Source organism: Gymnoscopelus braueri (assembly GCF_963280865.1).
Source record: "Gymnoscopelus braueri genome assembly, chromosome: 4".
Classification (NCBI taxonomy): Eukaryota; Metazoa; Chordata; class Actinopteri; order Myctophiformes; family Myctophidae; genus Gymnoscopelus; species Gymnoscopelus braueri.
The window spans coordinates 36123590-36150732 of record NC_137605.1 but is presented as its reverse complement, the minus strand read 5'-3'; the positions used below and the strand labels follow the sequence as shown (position 1 = coordinate 36150732).

Sequence of the window (27143 nt, the reverse complement as noted above, 5' to 3'; positions counted from 1 at the left end):
AAAAAAAAAATAGCCAAAGATATCTGAAAATGACACGGATGCGTTCCCGGTCTTAATGGGTTAAGGAGATACCTCAGTGACAAATAGCAGGCCGGGTCGGCTCCAAGTGGAGCAGGAGTGATGGATGTGGTGAAACGAGCCTATACCACTAGTTTGGATGGGTGAACTTCACCTCTGCAGGCCACGAGTGTGGAGTCAATGTGTCTCTTTCTCGTTTCATGGAGCTACAGGGACTGCCTCTACATACACCCCTGGGGTTCAGAGAAGGGTCTCGTGTCCAAGTAGAAATATTACCCAGGGCCACTGTGAGTACCAAAAAAACAAGGTTGGTGCTTTAACTATAAAACCTATAACTTTATACACCGATTCATCTATAGCTAGGTTCTCTTATAGCTTTCTCAACAAAGAAATAAGGTTGAGAGTTAAAGCATGACAAAAAAAAAGCTTCAAAATAACCTGGAATATGGACTAAATCAACTCTGAGAAAGCTATTCTTTATAATAACCCTATAAAAAATCTTTAGTGCCAATTTATTTATTTAGTTAAAAGATAGACGCCGTCCATAATTTCAATCCATAATTTAAGTCTCCCTCACATTCGCTACATTCAGTTCAAGTCATTACCTTGTTTTCCCTGGAGAGGAAATAAGAAAGATACGAGTACTAACATCTTTCACATACAAACAATGTTTATAAACCAGAAGACTTTAGCTACAACTAACATATCGTCACTGTCAGGAAATGGAAGAAAAAAATAAACCTGTTCCAATGGATCCAATGTAGTTAACAAATATATTGAAATATGGAGATCGGGTTCCTGCCCAACAGCACCAATATATTAGTGCAACTGTAGCAGAAGAAGCAGAAATAGTTGAGCAAGAACCAACAATCAACCTTTGCAGTCGCTGATTCAATGTAGGTTTACTATTTGTGGCTAGCCTGTTGGTCTGATAGAGAGCTGAATATTCTTGTCTTGACCTCTAAGGGAGGACACGGGAAGGGAGAGACAAAGAGTAGAGATGAGGAGAATGGGATCGTGGCTGAGACAGTCAACAACACCACGCAGGGTAGATCGAGCGGCCTGAGTTCCGTCTCACACATTTTGTTTTGCCATGTACAGAAATACCACTGATATGGATTTATTGAATTCACCCAGCCAGCCAGGTTTGTACAGCTATGCTCAGGTGGTTCCAAGTTGTTTTTTGAAACAAGGACCCCATGAGGAGAGAGCACTTGCCGTTATCCAAGCATTTAAAAGTCATGGACATTTAGAATTTGCATTGTACCAAAATACTGTACATGTGGTACAAGCTGCATGAACGTTTGTTTCTTCAGGGCGGGATGAATCATGCTTTGCATTGTTAGCTTGTGGTAAATTTACTCAGATTATATAATTATATAATACACTTTACAAAGGCAGAGGAGAGAGGGATGTGAGGGCCTCTGAAGGACACCATGAAATATAGGTGTGCTCACAAAGCGAGAAACACTATATATAAATATGACATGATGATAATGGCAAAGAACTGCAAATAAAGAGTACAAAAAGGTTCATTTGCAACGTAAGACAAGCCAGTCATAAATAAGACATACTTGCTCATAACAAAATATAAATTCATTGGACGGGGGCGTACAAGCATTTTCCCCAAATATAATTTATATTAATGATGGCGGTTCATAAAATGTCACTGTTTTATTAGAAAATAACATTCCAAACATTGACAGTAGCAGTAACTCACAAATATAGTCTCACACAAGCCTGTGTGTTTGTAAATGTGTGTGCGCTATCTCGCCATCTGTGTATTAGCGTGTGTATAATTTTATATAAATGTGTGTGTGTGTGTGTGTGTGTGTGTGTGTGTCTCCGAATGCCACAAATCCAACTGTCAAATCCAAACACTGTGTAGTAACCGCTGACAGTTCCCTATTTCACAACAATAACACATCAGGCAAATATTGACACACAATTTCTAAGACATTACAAATGTGATTATGTTTGCCCTAGGAGATGGCAGTTTATATTCAATGAGCTTGTGTGTGTGTGTATGTGTATGTGTATGTGTATGTGTATGTGTATGTGTATGTGTATGTGTGTGTGTGTGTGTGTATGTGTGTATGTGTGTATGTGTGTGTTGAATACAGAAAATAGGCCATAGGAACTACACCTGTCAGTTTGCTGTGTACACAACATATGTATTAAAAGAGAATGAGACTTTTGTGTGCGTGCGTGCGTGCGTGCATGTGTGCGGATGTGTTTTCATTCATCTCCCTCCGCCTGTCACCTGGGACAGATAGAGACACTGAACAGAGTGTCCCACCTGTATGTAAAAGCTCACCTGTTGTGGGAGGTACAGTACTGTAGGTGTGTCCTGCAGCGTGACTGTGGCGGTTGGAGATTGAATCAGATGGTGACTCAACGCTGGCAGTTGAGTTTTGAATTTCAATTGATATCTTTGCTTTGCGGGAGCCTGTGTGTACTTAGCATTGTGCCGTGAGCTGTATTATACAAAGGTATCACTTTGAATTTGGACAATGTCCCTTTCAGCAGAGACTGGGTCAGGCAATTGTGACTAAACGATATCTTTTTTTGTAAAAGCAACTACTTCAAAGACAGGAAGACGCTGCTATAAGGGGTCAGTGATGGTTAGAGAGGTGATCAGGGAATCTGTGCGACTGTTCAATTTGAACACGCACGCACACAAACTCACAAACACACGCAGTTTCCCATTAAGAACAGCTTGCCTCAGCTTGCTACTGCAGTTAATAACCCCATCGTATATTTACGCTCCACATTTAAAGCGTCCTAATTCGATTAATAGTAATAATTAGACCTTACTCTGCTTTCTTAGTTCTGGATGGAATTAAAACAATTTAGGTCATTTGGCCCCTTATTCCCCAAGCCAAGCAGAGGAAAATGCAAATTAGATGCAAATGCCATATAAAAGCGAAAACTAGTTAAGAGCCTGGGTAATAAATACAGAATTTAGCCTCTTGGCATTCGAAAAACAGCCAATTGGGGGCCGTATGGAAATGGAATGCAAATGGCCCAGACATGGAGGGGTTTTATTTTTCTGATAAGGGGAGAAGGTCCTGGTGGCTCAGCAGACTGAGGATTATAACACGTCTATAACATGTACTTGGTATGATCTAGCACATGACCTTTGTTGAGCGTCGCCGCTCGTCTCCTAATCTGTCGTTGCCTGCTTCATTGTAACACAGAGCTGTCATTATATCATCTGTAGTGATATGAGACATGGACAGAGGGGAGGAGAGGGGAGAGAGTGGGACACAGAGAAGGAAGAGAGTGGAACTGCAGGGGTAAAAAGAAATGACTTGATTTGAAAGGTAAACACAGGCGACTGTGGACTACTGATTAGAGGATCAGTGTGGAGAGATAGAGACGGAGAGCGGAGGAGGAGGAGGAGAAGGGGGCCACAGACAGACAGACAGACAGATACAGAGGAGAGGAGAGAAGAGAAGAGGGGGTCAGAGGGTCAGAAAAAGAGAAGCCAGAAGCTGGAATTGGAAGAATCAGAAAGAGACAGGCTGAAAAACAAAGTTGTAAAGCAAAGCAGTGCAATGAAGAATATTCAATATGAGAGAAAGAGAGAGTAATAAACAGACATTCTTTGAAGACGTTGAAATGCAAATGAGGAATAAAGCTGATAGATCTGGCATAAAAAAAACAGGAATGGTTACTTTCAGTGAATAAATGCATGCACGCCCACATGCGCACGTGTGTGTGTGTGCGCGCGCACACACAAAGATCTAAAAAAGAAAGTTGGAAAAGCTGAATATAGAAAATTAATCTGCAGCAAGCACCCTGCAAAATTCTATCCATGCCTCTCTCCTTCCGTCTCATACACACAAACACACTGCGTACTGCTGCTGTTGAACACATGATAGGCTTACTGGACCACCTTGTTCAGCTGGCAGTGTCTCCTCATATTACATGGTTCACTTACAGTACACTTTTGCCTATTTCTCCACCTGCCATGCCGCCACCCTATCACAAATAACAACTATAATGCAGCTAATTGCAAATATCGAAACATACTGTACTCACGCGTGTGCACAGCACACATTCACTTGGCCCCTGCCTGCAAAGCCACTATATTCAAAATGACAACTAATGCTCTTAATCACAACCTCTACGTATGTGCAACACACACACACACACACACACACACACACACACACACACACACACACACACACACACACGCTAGTGGTGGTGTGCTTAGCGTTGAGTGGTGTGAGGAATGTGGGTGTTGACAGGTAGACTGGTGATTAGAGAGGCTGTTCTGATCAAAGCATGTAGAACCAAAGATTAAACGTACACACATGTAAGAACGCAAACAGCACCCCACCCACTCACACGCGCGCAACCACAAAGGAAAGCCTGGGCATACAGTATGGAGCCATGCAAGTACAAATAGCTAGTGTATGTCAGATTCACTGGGTGCAGATTTACATGTTCATCAAGTAGTATTTTTTCGTGTGTGCGTCAGTAAGACTGTACCTTATATGGTTGTAATTATGTCCAATTAAGAGTCTACCCAGGTAGTCTTAATTGGACAGTGTGCACAACACAGTCTGAGCCCGCTCATTCAAGATATTCTGGAATATCTCCCTGGGTTTAGCCAGTTTCAGCCAGGATTGTGTGTGCAACTGTGTTGCTTGCGTGTTGGCAGCTGCGAATAAATATTGATGCATTCCCTACACATTAGCACATAGTTTATTCCTTATTGTTTATTGTGAAATGTTAATGGAAGGCAGAAAAGGGCACAGTCTGTTTAAACTACACACAGTTTGTTCATGAACACACATGACCAAGACTCACTTAAGCTGGGGTTACACTACAGCATAATCGTAGAGATTTGGGGGTCAGGAACAAAAAACAATAAAACATTTGTTTTTCTTTTCGCCTAAAATGGCATGCCCACAATATGGACAGATTAAAAGTGGTTAAGTCTGTCTGTAGGTTTTATAAACAATTAAAAGTAGCCTGTGCCAAAATAACTACATTGGAGCTATTTGAATACAGGTGCTTTTTTGAGCGGTGTAACCGCTCCTATAAGAGGGTTTAGGACCATCCGTGGCGAAAGTTTTTCTTTCCGTCGTGAAAATGTGTCTTTTGCTGTGACGCCATGCTGTGGGAAACACGCCCATAGGCTAAGCTCTGCAGGACGTGCTGTGATTGGCTAGCGAGACACATGATGAAATTAACTTCAAACTTCGCAGACGCGCTGTGATTGGCTAGCGAGACTCATGATGAAATTAATAATAATGTAAAAAATGTAAGCACGTCACTTCGCAGGACGTGCTGTGATTGGCTACCGAGATACATGATGAAAATAACTCATAAATAGCACCGCTCACTTCACACTGGGTGTGATGTTTTGTATGATAAGTAATGGTTTGGATCGTACAAGGTTTCTGCCTGACAATGACGAAATGTTAATAACTATAGTTAGAATTCACTCAGATTTAAAAAGGATTACTTTGACCCCAAAATGATCATATCACTATCCAGACCATTACTCACCACATGAAGCATTGAATTCATGGAGATTTGTTGTTTGTGTCGCATTCCTTTACAGTGAATGAAGAATCCAAAAATCAATAAAATACTTTATGAATTGACCTTAGAAGGTGGCCAAGATTAACAGCAAACTATATAAAAAGCTGTTTATAATCCCTAAAATGCAAAATAATCAAGTATCTTGTATCCAATCGTGTCATCGGTACTTCCAAAGCACAGCCACTTTGCCTTAAAAAAAAAATCTTTGTTTTTGGATTCATTCACCGTGAAGGAACAAAAAAGAAAATCTCAATGAATTATTAAAGTCTTCCATGAGGTGAGTAATTGATGTGGGGTAATTATTTTTGGAGTTAAGTGTTCCTTTAAATGTGGTAAATGGGGTGATATGACAGGCCTACCAGCTAATGCCAAAATACCAAATTACTTCTCTCACCCATTTTCTTTCATGTCCAGTATCCACAAAGCATACAATGTCCAGGGATAGTTGCACGAGCCATCACTGATGGCTCAGCCATCACTGATGTGATGGCCGACATCCATTTTGATCACCAGTTGTTAACAGCAGAAAAGTATGTACGTCTGTTAAGCCTCGAGTCTTATGAAGTACTTTAAAACTGTTAAATGTCATTAAAATTGCATGTGCTCAATATCCCTGTTTTCAAAAGGCAGCCATTTCCTTCTGAAGAAAATTACAATATTTATTAAAATCTTGATTTATTGGAAACGGTAACAGGAATCTCAAAGGATAATCCTATGGAGCAGCAGGAAGGGCTTTTAACAGCAAACCTGCCTACGGCGTTTGTGTGCATGTGCCAGGGTGTGTGTGTGTGTGTGTGTGTGTGTGTGTGTGTGTGTGTGTGTGTGTGTGTGTGTGTGTGTGTGTTTTATACTGTATACGCCTGTGTGTGTCCATGCATGAATATAGTAGCTAGGTGGAGTGAACACGAAAGCCAAATCCCAGAGAAATTGGCAGCTAATTAATAAATCATAATAAAACGGAACAATTTAAAGAGTTATTTTTCACCATAAATAATTTATGTCTTTGTTCAGTGTTGCTGCTAATGGCTGGGCTGCTTTTCCAAGGGAAGACAACAAAAAGCAGTAAATAATAGACAGACGGGAAGGAAACTAAGTAGTAAAGTCCATTAGAAATGAACGGCAGTAGCGAGCATGAAAGAGAATGATTAGGACAACAATGAAAATATAAATAATTGTGTGTGGTGAGTTGAGAGAAATGTGTGCGTGCGTGCATGTATGTTTGTGTGTGTGTGTGTGTGTGTGTGTGGGGGGGGGGGGGGGTCCAGTAAAAAAAAGGATTCCCAATGAAAGCCCCAGAGCTGAGCTGTTACGCTCCGAGTGACATTCCCATGTAAATAGGACTATTTGTTTTTACTTACCTGTGTTTATCTTGTATGAAACGCAAACCAAGTCTACGCCGCTTATCATACGACAAGCGTTGATTGCTTGATCTGCTATCACACGCGTGTACACACACACACACACACTCACATAAAAATGATAAAAGGGCATCATCACTGCATCAACCATAATCTGTAAGCATACAGCCATACAATGCATGTGGGGGGGGGGGCACAAACACATACCCCAGTAAAAAGTGAGCACACACACCTACAATCACATGGCGAAAAAAAGATAAAAGTAGATCATCACATTTTAATCATCTATTCTAGAACCACATGCATGGATGTGCACACAAGCACATGCATACACACACACACACACACACACACACACCAATTGAAAACAGATGGCACAAGATGCATCTGAAGTCCTCATTGTCTTTTCATATTGAGCTCCAACAGACATAGCTTGGAGTCTGTCTTTAATCATTTAGCAGCACTGGGAATCTAAATAAGGTTGAGACAATCAATCTGCAGTTATTATCACCTGGGACAGGGAGACGTACATACACACACACACATACAGAAAGACAGACATAGGCAGAGCAAGAGGGAGACAGTTAAGGGGAAAAAAGGCTTTGATAAAGGAGATAGTGGCACACATCCTGACAGCCGGGAAGATAGAGACTGGTTGAAAGCAGAGAGGTGGGAAGAATGTTGGTTAACCACTTAAACCCTATATACTTTGTTGTAAGTCAAATAGCGAAAATAGTTGATCTACAAGCTCACAATGTGTCACAATACAACCCCCCGGCCCTGTCATAACAACTATGGTCAAATACTGTTCAACTGAAGGCCATCTTATCATGTCTAGAACACAGAGTGAGAGACAGATGAAGAAATAATAGAAATCTACCACACAGGCTGGAAAATTCAAAGCTCAAGCAGCAAGAGGTTAAGCACAATAGTCTATCTTGTTTTAATCTCACACAGACAATGAAATACTGTATATATATATATACATACATGCAGTATACACACACACATATACTGGCAGCTGGGGCCTTTTGAGGACACATTTGGTCCATGTGCCCTTAGAAACCATGATTATCATGAACACACTTTCTGCATGAGTGAGGGAGAGAGACAGAAAGAGAATCAGATCAGATATCAAACAGGACAGTGTCTGTCTGGCAGATTAAAAGAACCATCTGTGTGGCATGTGGAAAGCCTCGGATTATCAATACACTGCACGTGTGTGTGCGTGTGCGTGTGCGTGTGCGTGCGTGCGTGCGTGCGTGCGTGCGTGCGTGCGTGCGTGCGTGCGTGCGTGCGTGCGTGCGTGCGTGCGTGATCGATTGAAATCTCAAAACTATAGAACAAAATAGGATAGACAGAGGGATAATAAATTATTAAACTTCCCAGACACAAACACACCATCCTTAAACATTAAGTCTACACAATTACACATACTGAACATAATGCTAATCAACACATGCCTTACACATCTCTTCCCTTAGAGCATTATCTGTATTTAACCTGTTAACTTCCACTTTTATGGATCTACAACACCATGGTAAACATGGAGAGAAAACAAACAGGGCAGAAAAGATGAGTGAGCTTCTGAGGGTGAATTAGGTGAATGAATGAGCTCTTAAGGGACTCTCATAAGGTCTCTCCTTCAGTCTAAATTATCTGCCATTTCTCTCTGGTCCAGCAAGGTTATTCGTCTTTTATTTGATTCCTGGGAAGCCCTACTACTGGGCAATCAAGGTTACTTTGTGCAATGACGATGCAAATTAAAGTCTCGGGTTCACTCAAATCATTCCCGGCTTTTAAATCCACTTATAATATTTGTGCTCTCGCATGGAAAAGGAGCTAATAGCCAATTCATTTCATGTTCATAAAGCAGAGATGAGAGCTGGGGGGGGGGGGGGCAGGGAAGGACACCATTGACACATGTAGAATTAATTCATCACGCAAGATAATTTTGCACACATCCACACACACGCGCAGTTGGCCATCTCAGACCAGCCCCGCTTTCAGTACAGCAGGTGGTCATACATTCACAGCCTTCTACAAACACAACACGCACTCCAATACAGTACTCATGCAGACATTTCAATTGCCTAGGCACCTCAGCCATCACCTTAAACTCAATCATAATAGCCTTATTAATATTCCTAAAGTACACTCCCACTAGGTTTTTGCGTTATAGTAAAGCAAGATGAGTCGCCCTGTTTTCAATTGCAGCAGGTGGTCAGTCAGAAAATCGGTGAACATTGGACTCTCAGACAGAAAAGGGGGTTATCTTCCAAAACAAAGCAAACGGAGAACTAAAAGACAGAGACAGGAAAGACAGAGGAGACATTGAAAAGTCATTTAGTAAATGTCCTTGAATGAGTAACTCTTACGCCCTCGCCACCCACACTAGCCCGATATGCTGTGTTAATTACTGCCTACTTTCAAGATTTTATTTCCTCTCTATGGGACATTATATTTCTGTTTCAAGTCAAGAAGATGAAGAAAAGAAACCTCCCTTTAGACAGGAGGAAACAAGGACAAAGTACAGTTGGGAATGGAAGCAAATAAGAACACAGATTATCTATTTTGATTGTTTTGGTTCTAATGAAAGTGAATCTTTATTGCACACAAAGAGTCACTGTCCTTCAAGATGTAAAAGCCAATGTGCCTCTGACGTAACCCTGCATAATGAAGGGTTAATGAAGACGTTCCATAATCTTACATTCCCCCCTCTCTTTGCCGGACATTTACAGGCTCTCTCTAGTTTCCTCATTTGGACTATCTCAAAAAACAACTGTGTGAGTTCATCACTGTAAAAAAAAAAGCGGGGGGTTACTGTAGCTGAATACTATTCAGCTACAGTAACCTACTATAAATGCTCAGAATCTCTGTCCGTACTTGTGTCAGTAGTTCACGTACCTCGAGAACCGTCCAACCGACCGACTTCAAACTCAGCGTGCGCGTCACCAAGGAGTGCCTTGCCCGGCGTCGAGTCAGCTGGATAGAACCAGCGGTTGTCCAGAACCGCCGATCCAACCGATACACCCATATATAGGCATATACGGAGATCCGGTTGTCCAGAACCGGGGCACACATCAGCGAGAACTCGAGGGAGTGCGGTGCCTAGCTTCAAATTGTTCGGATAGGCGGTTATCCAGAACGGCCGATCCAACTGAAATTCCCATATTTAGGCATATATCACATTTCACTCATGACTTTACAAACTAAAAAGCACACAAGGACAAAATAGATCTCGGCTCTGGGAGAAATTCTTTGAGGTGGTGAGTGCAGTTTAACTCATTCCCTGCCAACGACGTCTTTGGACGTTTGTAAATCATAAACCCAGAGCGCCAAAGACGTCTTTGTTTTTTTTCTCCACTATATGGCGCTGTTCCCCAACCAATGAGCCACCAGTTCAGGCTCAGTCACACAGAGATCTAGGAGATCACTTGATTGCAAGATTTACTCATCCATTCACTTCCTGGTTAACGTATTTGGGAAAACGACTGTATCTCGCCTCCTGTGTATTACTATGCATTTTTGGCGAGACATGCTATTTTCAACAGCCTGTAAGAAGCGAACGGGGAGGTCGCGATGACATTTCTTTTCCGCACAGTGAAACCCTCCGTGATTAACAACGATCGGGGGATCGATCATATATTCTGTGACTAGCTGAAAAGGTGAGGAAAACGTAAAATCGCTGGCAGTGGGTGATTTATTTATTTATTTACTCTGGTAGTGAATGAGTGAAGACAGTAGCATTTTAGGGACGGCCATTGCTTAATGGGTAGAGAGGTCGTCCGGTAATGAGAACAGGTGTCGAAGTGCCCCTGAACAAGACACTTAACCCCTAACTGCTCACCCCTGAGCATTCATCATAATTATCTCAGCAGCCATCAGCTGGGTGAAGCTGAATTATTTTTTTCCCTCACGGCACTAATAAGGTGATAAAATAATTTAAACACTGGCTACGTTAAGAGCATGTCATGTGATACCATGTACAAATATGACAGCCACAAACATGACACAAGACAACGTTGTGGTGGATTTGGAAGCAGCAATAAGTCTTCCCTCAGCTTGCTGGGGGGGAATGGGTCAAGAGAGACAGAGGGGTCAGGTCAGGTTACACACACACACACACACACTTAAGATCCTCACTGCTGGTCCAGGAAAGGGACAACCATATACTGTAGTCATAAGCTCATGTTGTTAACCACTGGGCTATTACTATACCTAGAAACCTTGCTATGTCGACACTATTCTATGAAAATACTGTAGACGGGAGCAAAACCAAGCCTTATCCTTCTTCTCCTCCAGACAATGCCACCCTCCCCTCCCCTCTCAGATTCCCTCTATCCCTTCCCTTGGCTCCTGCCTTATCCCATTACTCTCATCCCCACCAATGATATTCCCAAATCTCCCCCTCAGGGTATTTCTCATCCCTATGGAATACCACCAGTCTTCCTGGGATGAAGAGGCACTGACTGGCTGTCTAGAGATCCCAGTAAACAAGGAAAATAGGGAAAAGGGGAGAGGGAATTCTGCCCATCTTTCCACCCCATCATTATCATCTCATCTTCTCGGAACAGTGAGGGTGTGAGTGAACAAATGAGCAGATGAAGTAAAAGAGAAGAGCGTAGGAGCAAGGCTTCCATGCCTTCCCTCTTTCCCCACTGGAGAACTCAGGGAACTTCCCCTTCGGGAGAAGACGTTTTTCTTCAATCCATCAAACATCCATTCTGTGTTGTTGTTGTTTTGGCCCCCTCCTCAATAAACAGTATCAGGAGCGGTGCCTTCTTACCTTTATCTTTCCTGCAGCTGGAATTTTGAGATGTTTCCATCCTTGGAGAAATGAATGCCAGAGAAGAACAAAGGCTTGATCCATCCTTCCTTCCTTCACCCCCACACGTACATAAAAACCCCTTAACTGTAATCCTGAAGGAGGAAAACTAATTTTCAACACGTCCGTGAATATAGTTTAGCATAGCAATAAATCTTGCATTACTTTTCAACAATATAAACACAGCTAGTGTTGCCATTACAATAGTGAGACATGTTGCAATCTACACCATGCTAAATTATACTGATGTGCCTGTTGGAAATGGCACGTCTTTTTTTTATGGCGAGTGTTACAGGAGACAACGGCAAAAGACAAAATGGTAGCTTGTGTGTTACTAGTTGTGAACATTTTCAAAGAAAGAACCCAGGATGTAATTATCCTTCAAATCACCAAGAACAACATTTAAAAAACATTCTAGGCATTCAATCTTCAGTTGTGATTTAGTGTTGACATGTTTGACTTTGAGAAGGTGGTAAGGAAACCCTTTCCTCAGAATAATGAAATTATGGAAATTGTGCCGTGACCCCTCCAATCCAGCATATATACGTTTTTTTTCTTTCTCTCTCTCTCTCTCTCTTCAATCCATATATTCCTCAAGGGAATTCCTAGGCAAAACGTTTGATCCTTATTCAGGTCCTGGTCCCTAATCCATCCCATGGCTTCTAAATGGTTACTGGGTGCCGCCTACACATGGGTAGGTGTGTGATCTTTTAGGATCACACACACATGCGCTCAGACACAGGCTGCAGCACATACTGTAGGTAGGTAGATTAACGCACATATGGTGTACACACTGACACATACACACTTGTATACGTGTGCACACATACATTACACAAATAGGTCTCACTGTAATCAGTGGCTCTAAGTAGTTATGAATGCCTTGGTTCATAGGTCTATTTCAAGGACTTGGCGTTCAAAGTCAGAGAAGTGTGTGTGTGTGTGTGTGTGTGTGTGTGTGTGTGTGTGTGTGTGTGTGTGTGTGTGTGTGTGTGTGTGTGTGTACGGTTTTACAGGTGCAGGTGAGAGAGGGTGCTATTAGCTTGGCTCTGTTGAAATGATTGACCACAGATGCATGTTTGAACATAAGTAGATTCCTCTACACACACACACACAAGCAGGCACACATTTGTATGACTATTCTTGTGGGTAGTGCGTCCATAAAGAAAAGAAAAAATATATATATACATATAATTTCCATTTAGACTTAAACTGCTGGTCTGAACTAACCCTAACAACAACCACACCTAACCCTTACACTTAAATCCCTATCCTCATCCTAAAGCTAACCCCCACCTTAATCCCTAACCCTCAAACTAACCCTTACCCCTCACCCTAAAACCAACCACACACACACATCTCGCCACGCCCATCTTCTCTTTATTAACCATCGTGAATCCAATACTCTCTCTGCTGTGTTTCATTCCTCCTCTCTGTCTCACTCAATAGGTTGGAACTTGGGTCATAAGTTGAGTCTTTTATTCATTTATTTATTTTGTACATTTTTAACACCCTGTATATTTAACCATCCAGCATTTCTGTAGTTGAGGCCCTCACGGAGTCATTGATTTTTCTCAACTACACCGACAGTCACAGACCACCTCGTACCTGTAAACTCTCTCTCAGATAACTCCATTTACCAGTCTCTTCCCGTGCTGCCTTTCTGTCCATTTTGGCACAGTCTCTCTCCGTCCACCATTCATGCCTTCTCCCTGGCATGACACCGTGGTCATTCCTGCCTCTTCTCTGCGCTGCGCTCCCGACTCTGGAAACCGAAATGCATCAGTCCTGCATTACCCCTCTCTCCCCGTGCTCTCCTCGCTCACTCGCTGCATCGCAGTCTGCATTACCCCCATCTCCGCGCTCCTAGCCTCCCTCACTTGCTGCATCGCAGTCTGCGTTACCCTTCTCTCCCCGCACCTAGCGTCCCTCACTGCATAAGTCTGCGAGCTGCACCCCTCTCTCACAGTTTTCACCTCTCACATTCATTCCTTGACTGACAGTACTCAACGTACATTTCTTTCATCTTTATGTCTGCCCCCCACCACCCCCACACACAGGCAAAGTGGGAGTGTCTTATTCTCACACAACCACACACAAAATAGTGGAAGGTGAGTGAGTGCACAATGCACATATATCACGCAGTATGACAATGCTTGCAGAATGAGGGCTGCCGTAAAAGAAAACTCACTCTCTCATTACATCTCTCCGCACAGCATCGACTTCCACCACATCTGTAAGTGTATGAGATAGAAGCAAATGTGATTGTGTGTGTGTGTGCGTGTGTGTGTGTGTGTGTGAGAGAGAGAGTGAGTGAGGTGGAGTCGAGGAGAAAACATTGTGAGTTTTCATTGGCTGTCACATTGCGGCGTCTAATGTTGCGTAGCAGACAGGCAGCCAATCACACACGCCCTGCGCTTTTAGCGTTTTATGAATGAGACGGCGTGTATGCAAGGTACGTACTTGCTCTCACACACACAGAGTACTCCACACAGTGATGTAATACATTCTCACTCCATGTAGCGGCATGGCTTACCACACCGACAGTGTGAGATGAATCAGATTACAGAGTAGTTCAGCACTACAGTACACTGTGTGCAAAGTTCCCCAACTCATAAACTATGACAAATGCCCTGTGCGATTCATTCAAATGAAATGTAGGAAAGGAAACCAATTTTGCACAAACGTCTCTTATTGTAATTTAATCACCTTCAATACAGTCGGCAATCTGCCGTGCTCAACTTACATGCCCTATTTTGCATAAGAACATTTATTTACGGGGGGGTCTAGGTATCTAGCACAATGCATTTTGATTATAAAAACACACCACATCTGGCTCAACTCCACTCCCCTGTGCATTTCCGGCTCCAAAGTAACAGCTGTTAAGACTTCTAGCAATGTTTGTGTGTGTGTGTGTGTGTGTGTGTGTGTGTGTGTGTGTGTGTGTGTGTGTGTGTGTGTGTGTGTGTGTGTGTGTGTGTGTGTGTGTGTCATCTATAATCAACCACACGTTTTGACTTCACTTCTTCTGAATGCATAGAAAAAGATATATTGGTTGGACAATTTTACTTTTCCCATCCTAAAGCAACAGATGTAATACCTGTAATACATTACAACACACACCCTTTTGTCTGAACGCTGCACCTCCAACCGCCTAAACCCAAACCAGGAACTTCGACTCCCTTATTTGGCTGATAATGTGCGTGGGATGGAGTAATTTTGCCTAACCGGTATGTAAAATCATGACTGAAGAGTGAGTGTGTGTGTGTCGCGTGTCTGTGTGTGTGTTGGGGCGGCAGAGAGAAGGTGAGCAGGGGGGAGACAGCGGCCAAAAACATCCAGTACATCACAATGTGACTTGCGATGAGAGAGAGAGAGAGAGAGAGAGGATGCATGTAAGCGTGCACACTGCACAGCTCTCTATGAAGTCACTATTTGGCATGTGCCTCCTTTTCCCAAATTCAATTCAGCTGCTCTGGGACACACTCATGGGTAAACAGTGCCACCTTTGGACAAACAGAAGAATAGCATCCAAGGAGAAGTCAGGTACAATGGGGCTGTTTGACAGAGCGATTACAACAGGCAAGGGGGAAGTATCAGGTACTAAAGGGTTGAAATAAATGTGATCAGGACAAGAGAAATGCAATGCACATTTAAGGGAGCCAGGGTAACATGGAACAAGTGACTGGGGGAGTGGTGGTGGCAAATTAATTATTAAAACTGCAAGCATCCATGACATTCTGCCAGTCAACTGACAATGTAACTCTAAGTAAAAGAAAAATCTATGTAAATACAATTGATTTAAAAATGTAAAAACAAAGTTAGCTGATTTTTCTAAGTCTTTGTGTTGTTTAAGACTTCATTTTGTTTTAACGTTGAAGTCCTGGAATCCCTGGTCAAGAAACTGACACACAATCACTAAACTCATATATTGTCCATCGAATTAAGCTTTCCAAAAAATGACAGTTGCCAATTATGACATTAATTTAAAATCTTAAGAGTGACCTTGCCCTGGGAACAAAGACAAGACTACTGTATATTAAAGGTCAATAGCAGCATGTGTCATATCTAAACTAATAAATTATCATGCATTCTAAAAATCAATGCTTCTAAGTGCACATTTCCACTTGTCAAGCATGATGACATCATTCTGATTTTTGTGAATAGCTCCTGACCAAGTTGTTTTGTAGGAAAATTAAACAAAGGCCTGGTTGTGTGGGCCAACACTGACACCTTGAGGCCAGAATGGGAATTTCTACTACTACTCAATGGGTGATGTCATGGTTTAAGAAAGTAAAGTGTTGAAGTGAGGAAGGGAAGGTGGGAGAGGGAGAGAGAAAGGCAGGAGGGGAGCACTTGGGTAAGGAGAGAGAGAGGAGAGGGTGATGTCATGTTTTGAGAGCATAACAGGCAAGAACATAAATCTGTCTTTGTCCAAACTCTTTCAGTGGAATATGAACAACAGACATTTTGAAAGAGGTCAGTCAGTTGGTCAGCCAGCCGGTAGATCAGTCAACCAATCAGACAGCCAGCTGGTCACACAGCCACTTCAAGAGCAGAGCAAAAAGCCATTTGGCTGGACACTAACTCACTTCTTGACCTTAGCCATAACAACATTTCTCTCTCCATCTATCTCTCTCTCTCCCTCTGAGGAAATCCTGGAGGAATAGAGGATGGACCAGGTCAGTCCTGAATTTGACTTTGATTCAGAAGCCATGTCATTTTAACTATTCCCCTCCACCCCTGTTCAATTCCAAATGATGTCATACCATTCTAGACAATTCCATTCCGTTCGACACCATTCTAGCAACAATCTACCCTGATTCCCCCCGTTCCATTACATTCCGAGCCATTCCAGACAATTCCAGGCTGCCTTAACAATAATCTTCCGTGATTCGGCCGTGGCAGGCAATCTCTCCTTCCAGCAATCTCACTAGAGAAAAATACAGTGAATGAGGACACACGGGCAAACACACGCACAAACACACTTGAAAGCATTCACATGTGTGCACGCGCGCGCGCACACACACACACACACACACGCATATAATGGGGTTGAAAAAGTGAGGGTAGAGACTAGAGAGAGGAGACAAAGACAGAAATGGAGGACAAATGAAAAGGTGGGGGTGAGAGTGGGGTGGAGAACAGGGACACAGAGATAAACATGGGCAGATGGACAGTTACAGATAAAAGGGGGGGAGACAAAGGAAGGACAGAAGGACAAAACTAAATCCTTCAGCTTTAGCCAGGAGACACCGATGTTTTGCACAACTTGAGAGAGAAAAACAAGGCATGCGGAGAGGCGACGAAGAGACAGAGGCAGGAAGAAAGACATGAGAGAGACGCAATTAATCCTGTGCTTTAGACATCTTATAGCTACTTAGTGGTTCTGAAACCATAATAATGTGGGAGGTTAAGAACAGAGGACAGGTCCCGAGTTATGTTGAAACCTGTAGGATACAAACACAGACTAACATAGGAAATTCCTTACAAGACAGGGTACTCCATTGGTTTACATTCGTGCCTCAAACCCTAACTTTAGCCTAAGCCTAGTAAGAAGAGGTTATCCTTGTAAACATGTAATTTTCTTATAATTGTACTTGTGAGGACATCTGGACCTCACAAATGGAGTTTAATCGGGTGTACGCATGCACGCGCACACACACGCACACACACACACACACACACACACACACACACACACACACAGATGGCTGAGAGACTGTAGAAAGACATCAGAACTGTGTCGGTCAAAGGAGAAACTAATCCTTGCATTAACAAGGTAAATACACACACACACACACACACACACACACACACACACACACAGTGGGCAAGAACCAACCCATCAAAACGCAACAGGAAAATGCAGCCACACATCAGCACATCCACATTCATGCAAATGATAAGCTAAGTTATAAAAACGCAAAACAATTTGAAGATTTCCATTAGGGTAAATAATTCTGACCGTTGTGGCTGTGAAAGACAACACCACCACCAGGAATGGTATCCTCTGTGATCAGTGCTGTGTAATCACATTCTAAGGTGCAGGACAGGTATAGCCCTAGGCATAAAGTGAATTAAACTCAACTACTAAAACAACAGGTTTACACACCGACCACACACACACCCATTGACTGAAAGACAATTAAAGCCGTTTCACTAAATGATAGGGTCAAAACAGATCTGCTGTAGCACAATTAGCCAGTGAAACACACATTGTGGGAGGCAGAGAGAGAGAGAGAGATAGAGAGAGAAGGGAAGGGACACAGAACAGAAGGACAGATAATGAGTTGAAGAAAGCAGACAGAGAGATGGGGGACAACAGCAGCCGAAGAGAGAATCCAAGGAGAGAGGAGGAGAGAGAATAGGGGAGAAGCAGAGGTGGGCAAGCAGGCAGACAGGTAACGTCTGGAATGAGCTCGAGGGAAGTAGAGGATAAAAACAAAATGAGTAAGGTGTGAAAGATAAAGAGATCAGGGCTCTAAACTAATGGCGTGCCAACGTTCCTAGGACGACAAAACGAATACATCTGGGATGACCAGAATTGTTCTTTGGGACAAGAGGGAGAAATGCTTTTCCACTTAGCCTGTGTTCTACAGCCAAAAAAACTGTGTGCGTGTGTGTGTGTTCATTTGCATGTTTGAAGTATGTGATTAATGTCCTTGTGCAGCTGTGGACCCCTTAGTGAGAGGACCGCCTGAGGGGTTAATATTCCCTCTGTTTCACACATCCGTGTACGTGTACACACACACACAGTCACACACACAGTCACACACACACACACACACACACACACACACACACACACACACACACACACACACACACACACACAATGCCAGCAAATGGGGACACTTTTCATGAAACAAATGCTTTGTGTAGATACCTATATGCATCCCTATACAAATATATACACACACACAGAATCAATTTGGCTGCCAAACACAGGATGTCTGTAGGCACTTTCTGTTTAAACTGACAACAGGTTATTTGGGAGACTCAAAACACACACACATTGTCTGTCTCTTTCTTACACTCTCTTGCAGAAACTTAGAATATCACTCATTCAATGTCTCCAACTGTCCAACTCGGGTAACCTAGGTCCAAATCAGGACGAAATGGGATATAGAATTCCCTTCAAAACTGTAAGTCAAGGCCATACATGGGAACACAGAGAACACATGCGCACACACCTAATTCTCCATGGATATAGTGGAAGAGTATTTGTGGGTTTTATAGAGCACCATGGCAAGAGACAATATTTGTCTAAGGTTCAGGGATGTGGGGATTTACTGTTGAGACTACTCAAGGTGTTGTAGGCTAATGTCATTGAACCAAATGATGTGATGGGCACCTACTTAGTAACCTCATGATGTACCACATACATACATGCACGCACGCACACACACACACACACACACACCTTACAGCCAAACTTCAATGTCAGTACTCAGCAGGGACAGTTACAACTGATTCATTCATTGTATTGGTATTAATCAAAACATGTCTGAAGCTTGGGTCGCTGCCTGAGTAAAGTATGGCTGCAATGCAATTACATGAAAAGAAGAATCACAATGTGCACACTGATTTGTAAATTACACCATGCTGCAGTTTTCAGGCTGAAAGTGCTAAAGACAGTCCCCTAAAAAAAATTCTGAAACAATGACCATACTAACCCCACCCTGCCTATTGAACAAATTCAAACTATGTTTAGTCGATATCGTACAAGAGTACAAAAATGTTTTGTATGCTCAGAAAAGCCATCAGTCAGTCTGATTACCAGTAAACACACAACAGCTTAAGCAGAACAAACATAACTGTGAACGCCACAACGTTATGTTTGTTGTATTAAGCTGCGAGTTGTGCCCAGTGTTGAGTCATCATTGATGACAACACTGGGCACAACGCACAAACATCAGGCAATGAGGTAGCCTAAATGAATGAAATGGAGACATATGAAATTGTTCCCAGCAATCAGCTGAGAACCGAGTACTTTCTACAAAACCAACAGACAGTCCACTCTAGTTGAAACTAGGATTACATAGTTCATTGATACGGCAAGGCTGCCCCCTTGTGTTCATAAAGCATATTACCATGCATTCAACTCAAGATTCAAGATAATAAAATGATTAGGCCTGATTTATACTTAGTTGGACGCCTGTGTCTTGCAATGAAAATATCAGATCAACAAGCTAGTCCTATAATTTCACCAGGTCAATCATTCACTCATATTCCATCCATCCATATAACTGAATATATTACTAAGTCGGTCGTGTATCCACTATCCACTGACATTGGCATCCAGTTGTCCAGCTACAAACTGTCTGAAATTAACTCCCCATACATCATCTATCTATAATAATCAAACAGTAATTTGAATCCCCCTTCCACGCTCCCATTCCAAAATTCATCCATCGTTCCATTCATCCAGTCTGTCTGTCTGTCTGTCCATCATCTCTCCAACTCATATTGTGGGTACATATAATCTCCATCTGAATTGTTGCCCACTCATCCATCTAGCCATCCATCTAGCCATTACATCCAATGCTCCATTCACCCATGCATTTGTCCTACTATCTATCCATGTAACTTACCAGTCATCTTGTATCCACTGGCAGCCAGTTGTCCAGCCATGTATTCTCCATCTGAGTTGTTGTGACTGCAGCCCCATGTTTTCACCCAGATCTTCTGGGTGCCAGGGAGCACACTGTAATGAAAACATTGAAAGGTTATTATTGTTTTATTAGCTACTAAAGTTAATATTACTAATAGGAAGTAAGTATGTAATACCTGGAAAAATTAGTAGCCTACATCATATATTGAAATACAGATCAACACAGTGACCACATTTAAAGCATTTTTTCTTGCCATACATTGTTGTATCTGGTGTCTCATCTTCCTTTTGACAATACAACATAGATTCTCTATGGGGCTCAGGTCAGAAGATTATACTACTAAATTTAGCACTGTGTAAAGGTCCCAAGTCCTACTGGAAAAGAAGATTGGCGCTCTAAAATCTCCTGGTGAATGGCTGCATTGATAACACAGAGGACCAACACCAGCAGATGATATGGCACCCCAAAACATCACACACACACACTGACTGTGGTAACTTCACACTGGACTTCAAGCATCTTGGATTATTTGCCTCTCCACTCTTCCTCCAGACTCTTGGACTTTGATTTCCAAATGAAATTATAAATCTTTATTTGATTGGTTTTACATAATATTTATTTATTAAAGAATAATATTATTATTATTTATTTATTTAGTTCGGGAGCTACATATACGTGTATACTGTAATCATCAAGGTTAAAACAAAAAAAGGTTAGAAATGTTTTACTTTATGTGCAATGAATCTAGAATATATGAAAGTTTCCCTTTTTTAATTATAAACTCCTTACAAAAAGTTTGTATGCGATTTCCTGGGGGGGGGGCCTACGAGGCTAGGAGCTCATGTGCTTCCCGCAAATATTTGATAACAAAACATTTGATTAACCAGGAGCTGTAGCAGTAGCTATTAGCTAAAGACCCTGCATCACACCTGGGGTTCTATAAAGACACTGGCACAGAACAGACAGGAGTGGGAATCCTTTGTTGCTGCCCTACATACCAGCCGCCATAAAAGGGCAGTAAGTAAGTAAAGTAGCAGTACTAGCTACTAGCTTAGTACCTGTCAGTTTGTAATTCCTCATCAATCAGGTGTTCTTTTCTCTTCCTGGCCCTGGGTACGACACTTTTCTTAGCAGACTGTCTCTCCTGAGGTGTGGGGTCACTGGCAGACACTATGTCCTCAATGTCCTCAATCAGAGAGTCACAGGCTGATGGCATGACGACCTGTCAAGACACAGAGAAACAAAGAGTTGAGAGCTAACGAAGCACTGTAACTATAAAGATAGTTTTAAAATGTGTTCTAACTCAAGTGGATGGCAAAGTCCACACCACAACAAAGACAATGGTGAACAATATACAGTAGTTATCATTACCATTATAGTTATAGTGCTAAGTCAGTGTGTCATTTATCTAGATCAGTGTTTCCCAAACACTGGGTCGGGACCCATTTTTGGGTCATGGACCCATTTTTAACACATTGAGTGCCAGGGTTTTTTTAAAACAGGGTACTCACAGTGCCTGGATTTTTAACATTTTTTGAACCTTTTTCAAGTAGTCACAAAATATTTTCAGTGATCACCGTCCTCACGGTGATCCCCTCATTACACACACAGGGGTCTCGTACAATCGGGGGAAAACAATTAAAAACATTAGGTAATCCGTTCCATAGTTGCAGCCAGTTGAAAATAGTCGAAAATAGTCAAAAATACATCATTTAAAAAAAATGTACACAGGAGCCGAGATACAGGCTTTTGAAGTCATAAGTTAACCAGGAAGTGGATTGGAGTCTAAATCTTCGAAAAATGATATCTCCTGGTGCTGTGAAGGAAAAAAAAAAAAATCTAAAAAATCTCAAAAACGGTCCGGACCGTTTTTGGCACTCCTCGTTTGGATTATGAAAAACGGTCCGGACAGTTTTTGGCACTCAATGTGTTAAATGAGGAAATATCCCATTTTATTTTGTTTCCAAATTTCCATAAAAAAATATAAAATAAAAAGACATTTCAAAACATTTCAAATAAAAAAAGGAAATACATTTTTTTTTGTATGTATTCATAATGTAAGTTTGTAAGTTTGGGTCCCGGAGTTACAACAACATTTTCTTTTGGGTCAGGTGACAAAGTTTGGGAACCACAGATCTGGCTTGTGGTCAGATCACATCTCACAGATATACTGTATGTCACAATGCAACTCAGAAGAAGCAGCTGTTCCTATAAAGAAACAATGTGGGCTTGCATTAAAGCCAAAAAAATGTAGTTATAAAAAGTACAAATTCAGTTTGACTCTGTATCTCTGTCTTTGCGTTGTGTGTGGGTGTAGACTTGCCTCCGGTTAATCAGATTGGGAGCGCCTGTTATCAATCTCCTAATTGTCATCAGTTACACACCTGCTTGCATAGCTGATGGTAGTAAAGGGGGGATGGAGGGGTATACACGAATCCACGGAGCGCTGCCCTGCGCGCAGCCATTGCTGCTGTGTCAACGCTCTGCGGACGCGACACCGCAGCAATGGCCGCCTACAGCCAGTGCGTCTGTGGATTCGTCTATAGGGGGCAGGAATGTTGGGTGTGGGGTGCTTCCCCCTGGCTCCAGTGAGCTTGTAGATGAGCTATTTCCGATGGTTTACAGTGTGTGTGTGTGTGTGTGTGTGTGTGTGTGTGTGGGGGGGGGGGGGGGGGTTGTGTGAGGTTATGTTGACCAATACACACCATTAGTGTTGAATTGGAGCTTGAAATTTACAAAATGATTGCCATTAAGATTTCACCCATTTACACACACATTCATACACCGATCGATGGCGGAGGAAACCATGCAAGGCACCTGCTCATCGGGAGCAATTAGGGGTTCAGCATCTTGCTCAAGGACACTTCAACAGTAACTCTGGGGGAGCCCGGGATCGAACTGGGAACCTCACAGTTGCCATCCGGCCGCTGCCACCCCCGTGTACTCACACTTTCCAAAAAATGTCAAGGTTTTCCCAAAATAGCAGATCTACAAGCTCACAACGCATCACATTGTAGATTGGCTTTTTTTGAATAGTTGAAGTATGACAGGGGGGGGTGGTGGAGTGGCAGTGGAGTATGGGGTGTGTGCGTGTGGGGGGGGGGGGGGTCGGAGCTTGCAGTGTACAAACGTTTTAGCATCAAAATATACTTTGAGTACCAAAGTGAAAGCACTCAATGTTCAGAAAATAGCAGATCTACAAGCTCATAACACGTCACATTGTAGATGGGCTGTGTGTGGTTACTCTAGGTTTTGTATTAATAATAAATTCTGCAAAGTAACAAGTAACTAAAGCTGTCAATGTAGTGGAGTAGAAGTAACAAAAATGGAAATTAAACTGTGCATGGTAAGCACTTGCATAGTACTTGAGTAAATATACTTAGTTACTTTGCAGCACCACTGCCTGACAGCCAATGACTAACAGATTAGGTAGCAGCTAGTGCTCCACGATTAATCGAAAAAAGATCGTGATCTCGATTCAGACACCTATGCGATCTCGATTTTAAATTATGACGTTTTTTTATTTTTTATTTTTTCTTAATATTTTTATATTTACAAGAGAATTGTGTGAGAATCGTGTGAGAATCGTGATCTCAATTCTTATGGAGGAAAATCGTGATTCACATTTGAGCAAGAAAAGCTGCGCACTGATTGCTAGAGTGTGTAGGTGCATGGGTTTATATTAATGGTCTTAACTAAAAATATATACATCACACAGCTTAAATCTTTGGATTAAATCGGAGAGCAGACCCGTGCGCACTTGGTGATGTAAAATAAATATCTGTAGTGTAAAAAATGTGGCCACAGTGACACAGTGAAAACACGGGGCATTTCTCCTCTGTCCTCTCTCCCAACTAGCAAAACCCATTGGAAATGCATTGGGTGCTTAAAGTTAATTACAAATTATTTCAAAAAGAAAAGTACAAGCATAGATGTACACAGTAAGCAGATTTTTTTACAGTTTGAATGGAGTTTCTAAGTGAAAGTATGTGGGAGTAGTTAGGTGCCATACTTTTGGGAGAGAAAGAAATATTGTAGAACATCAATAGTGTGCTCGCCGAGCCCACAATAACAGATCTACAAGCTTATTTTGAAATCGTGAAAATGTGTGCAAATCTTTGAATATATGTTTAAATCAGTGGTTCGCTTAAAAAAAAGTGTGTGTATGTGTGTGTGTATATATATATATATATATATACATATACATATACATATACATATACATATACATACACACACACACACACACACACACACACACACACACACACACACACACACACACACACACACACACACACACACACACACACACACACACACACACACACACACACACTTACACGATTAAAAAAAAATTGCAGATCTACAAGCTCATAGCGCGGCTATTTTTGAATAGCCAAAGTATGAAATAATGGTTTAAGTGGTTACACAGATGCGATCCCGGTCTTAATGGTTAAGAGTTCAAAATGCTATACTAGTGGAGATATACAGTAGGATCCCCAAACCCCATCCCTAGACTGTTTCCTGGCAGGTGGTTCAGTGGGTTGGAACCAACACCATGCAATCCAGGGTGACTTGTCTGACAGCATTGTATCTATTGTTAGAGTCCAGAGGTAAGCACGCACATCCCAAAACAACTTATCGGGTGCTGGACAACAATACGTACATCAAGGAAAAGAGAGGAAGTCCACACACCGTTAGCTCCCAGTAGAATTTTTTTCAAAGGGTCTTCATCAGGTCAAACCTGATGAAGACCCTTTGCGGTCGAAACGTTGCCTGAAACTATGTGTTAAAAAGGGACTTTCCCTCTTTTCCTTATTGTATCTATTGTGTCACGAATATTTACTTTTATTTCAAATAAATGTAATCATTGATAAAATATATTATTATATATTATTAATATTATTAATATTAATATTAATATATATATTATTGATTGAAAGTGAAACTATTAACAAACTAAAATATTAGTTTGTTTAACAGTACAGGTAGTACAGTCAAAATGTTACACTAAAAGGATAACACAAAAAGCCCAGGGAGCTTGTTTCCATCGTGGTCTATTGTACCCAATTCATCAGTAACACATACAATACATGTTGGTAGAAAACTCAGTAGCGTGAACAGGTATATTTACAGAGAAAGGAGGGGTAATAACAGGCATGGCACTTTTCGATAATGTTCCTGTCCTAGCGTTGGTTATAATTCAGAACATAATACTTATGTTATTTAGGAAAATGCAACCATCTTCTCTGATGAAGAGGCAAGCCATTTGATAAACATGCTCTAACAATTCTGTGAGCAGGATGATGAGTGCTCATATAGGCGGGTAGGAGTAGCGAGGAGAGTCTGTCTCCGGTGGAGCTTCAAGCCTGCCTTGATTGTTCCAACACATCCATGTGGTGGTGCATTGCAGTGTGTTGATTAATTTGTTAAAAGGATCCCTGGCTAATAAGCCAAATATGCCTTAATACATTATAATTGCCCTCTATAACTAAAATAAAAAAAATAAAACACCTTCAATAATGTATTTATTTTAGAAAGAGTTCATCTTTTACTCAAGAGGGGCAATGCCCGTCACAAGTTGATGATGCCATTTGCCCATGTGTGGTCTAGCCCTAGGAATGCGTGTGCAAAAAAAACATATTTTAAATATTGATTTAATGCTCATATTAACCTTAGGAAGTATTAAGTCTACAGGCCTAGACCACACATGGACAAATGACATCATCAACTTGCAACAGGCATTGCCCCTATTGAGTGAAAGATTAACTATTTCTAAAATAAATACAATATTTAAGGTGTTTTTAATTTTACATTTTAGTTACATAGGGCAATTATAATGTATTAAGGCACATTTGGCTTATTAGCCAGGGATCCTTTTAATTCATAATTATTAAGAGTTAATTAGGTGTATCACGAATTTGCCCGCGTTACGACAGTGTTACCCGTTTGTTGTGAAGATTGTAATAACAATGTCCACATGTCTAACACCAGGATATTAAACATGTACACATTTTTCTTAATGGAGCTGGGCTGGTCTTTCTTGACAATAAATTCAATAATAATAATAAGTCGACATTACATTACATAATGTCAAAGAAAATGCAGCATAACTGAGAATACTTGGTTCTGGTTTGTCAACGTTGTGTACGAATACTTTGGCTTGGAAAGCAAATGACAACTCGCCACGCAAACGTACGAGAAGAGAACATTTACTAGCTGGAAATGTTAGAATGTTATTATCAAATATAACCTGGCACTGTATATTAGTGGTCAGTTATGGGGCTAACTTGGAGCTAACTAGCTACTGCTAGCTTCCTTGGAGGCAAGGCTTCTATATGAGCCACACGTGGGTCTGTTTTGACCCAGCAGACACGCCACAAACTGTATTAAGTCCTCACCTGTGTTGTAAATATGATTATTATTCCCGTCGATAAAGTATTCCGGGGTAAAGTCGTCTCCGAAACGGATTAAACTTGAGGTTTACAGTAAAACACTGTTGTTGTGACTCTCAGTACGCCATACTTGTTGTTTGAAGCGACGGAAAAGGAAATGGCAGTGTTGCCAGGTTCTGAGAGAGAAACAACCAGAGACTAGGCTACTTACATGAGCCCTTTGAAAATAGCAGATCTACAAGCTCACAACAACGCGTCACGGTGTGAGCTTGTAGATCTGCTTTTTTTTTAAAGAAATCTTGAAGATGATGTGAAAATTGTGGAATATCTTTGAAACATTTTAACACAAAATCTTTTA

At 41.7% G+C, this 27143-nt stretch overlaps 1 protein-coding gene across 2 annotated transcripts in view; it reads right to left on the bottom strand.

Annotated features, from left to right (window-relative positions):
* cdkal1 (CDK5 regulatory subunit associated protein 1-like 1) overlaps positions 1-26932 on the bottom strand; it is a 326254-nt gene extending 299322 nt beyond the window's left edge. For both annotated transcript variants that reach the window (XR_013933115.1, XM_080427624.1), the window contains exons 1-3: positions 26792-26932; positions 21446-21609; positions 20367-20479 (exon numbers count right to left, since the gene is read on the bottom strand). Coding sequence is in view for 1 of the 2 variants with exons in the window: in XM_080427624.1 (XP_080283750.1) it covers positions 20367-20479; positions 21446-21603 (271 nt within the window). In the remaining variant the exon portion in view is untranslated. The remainder of the gene's footprint in view (positions 1-20366; positions 20480-21445; positions 21610-26791) is intronic.
* Positions 26933-27143: the final 211 nt, after the last annotated feature.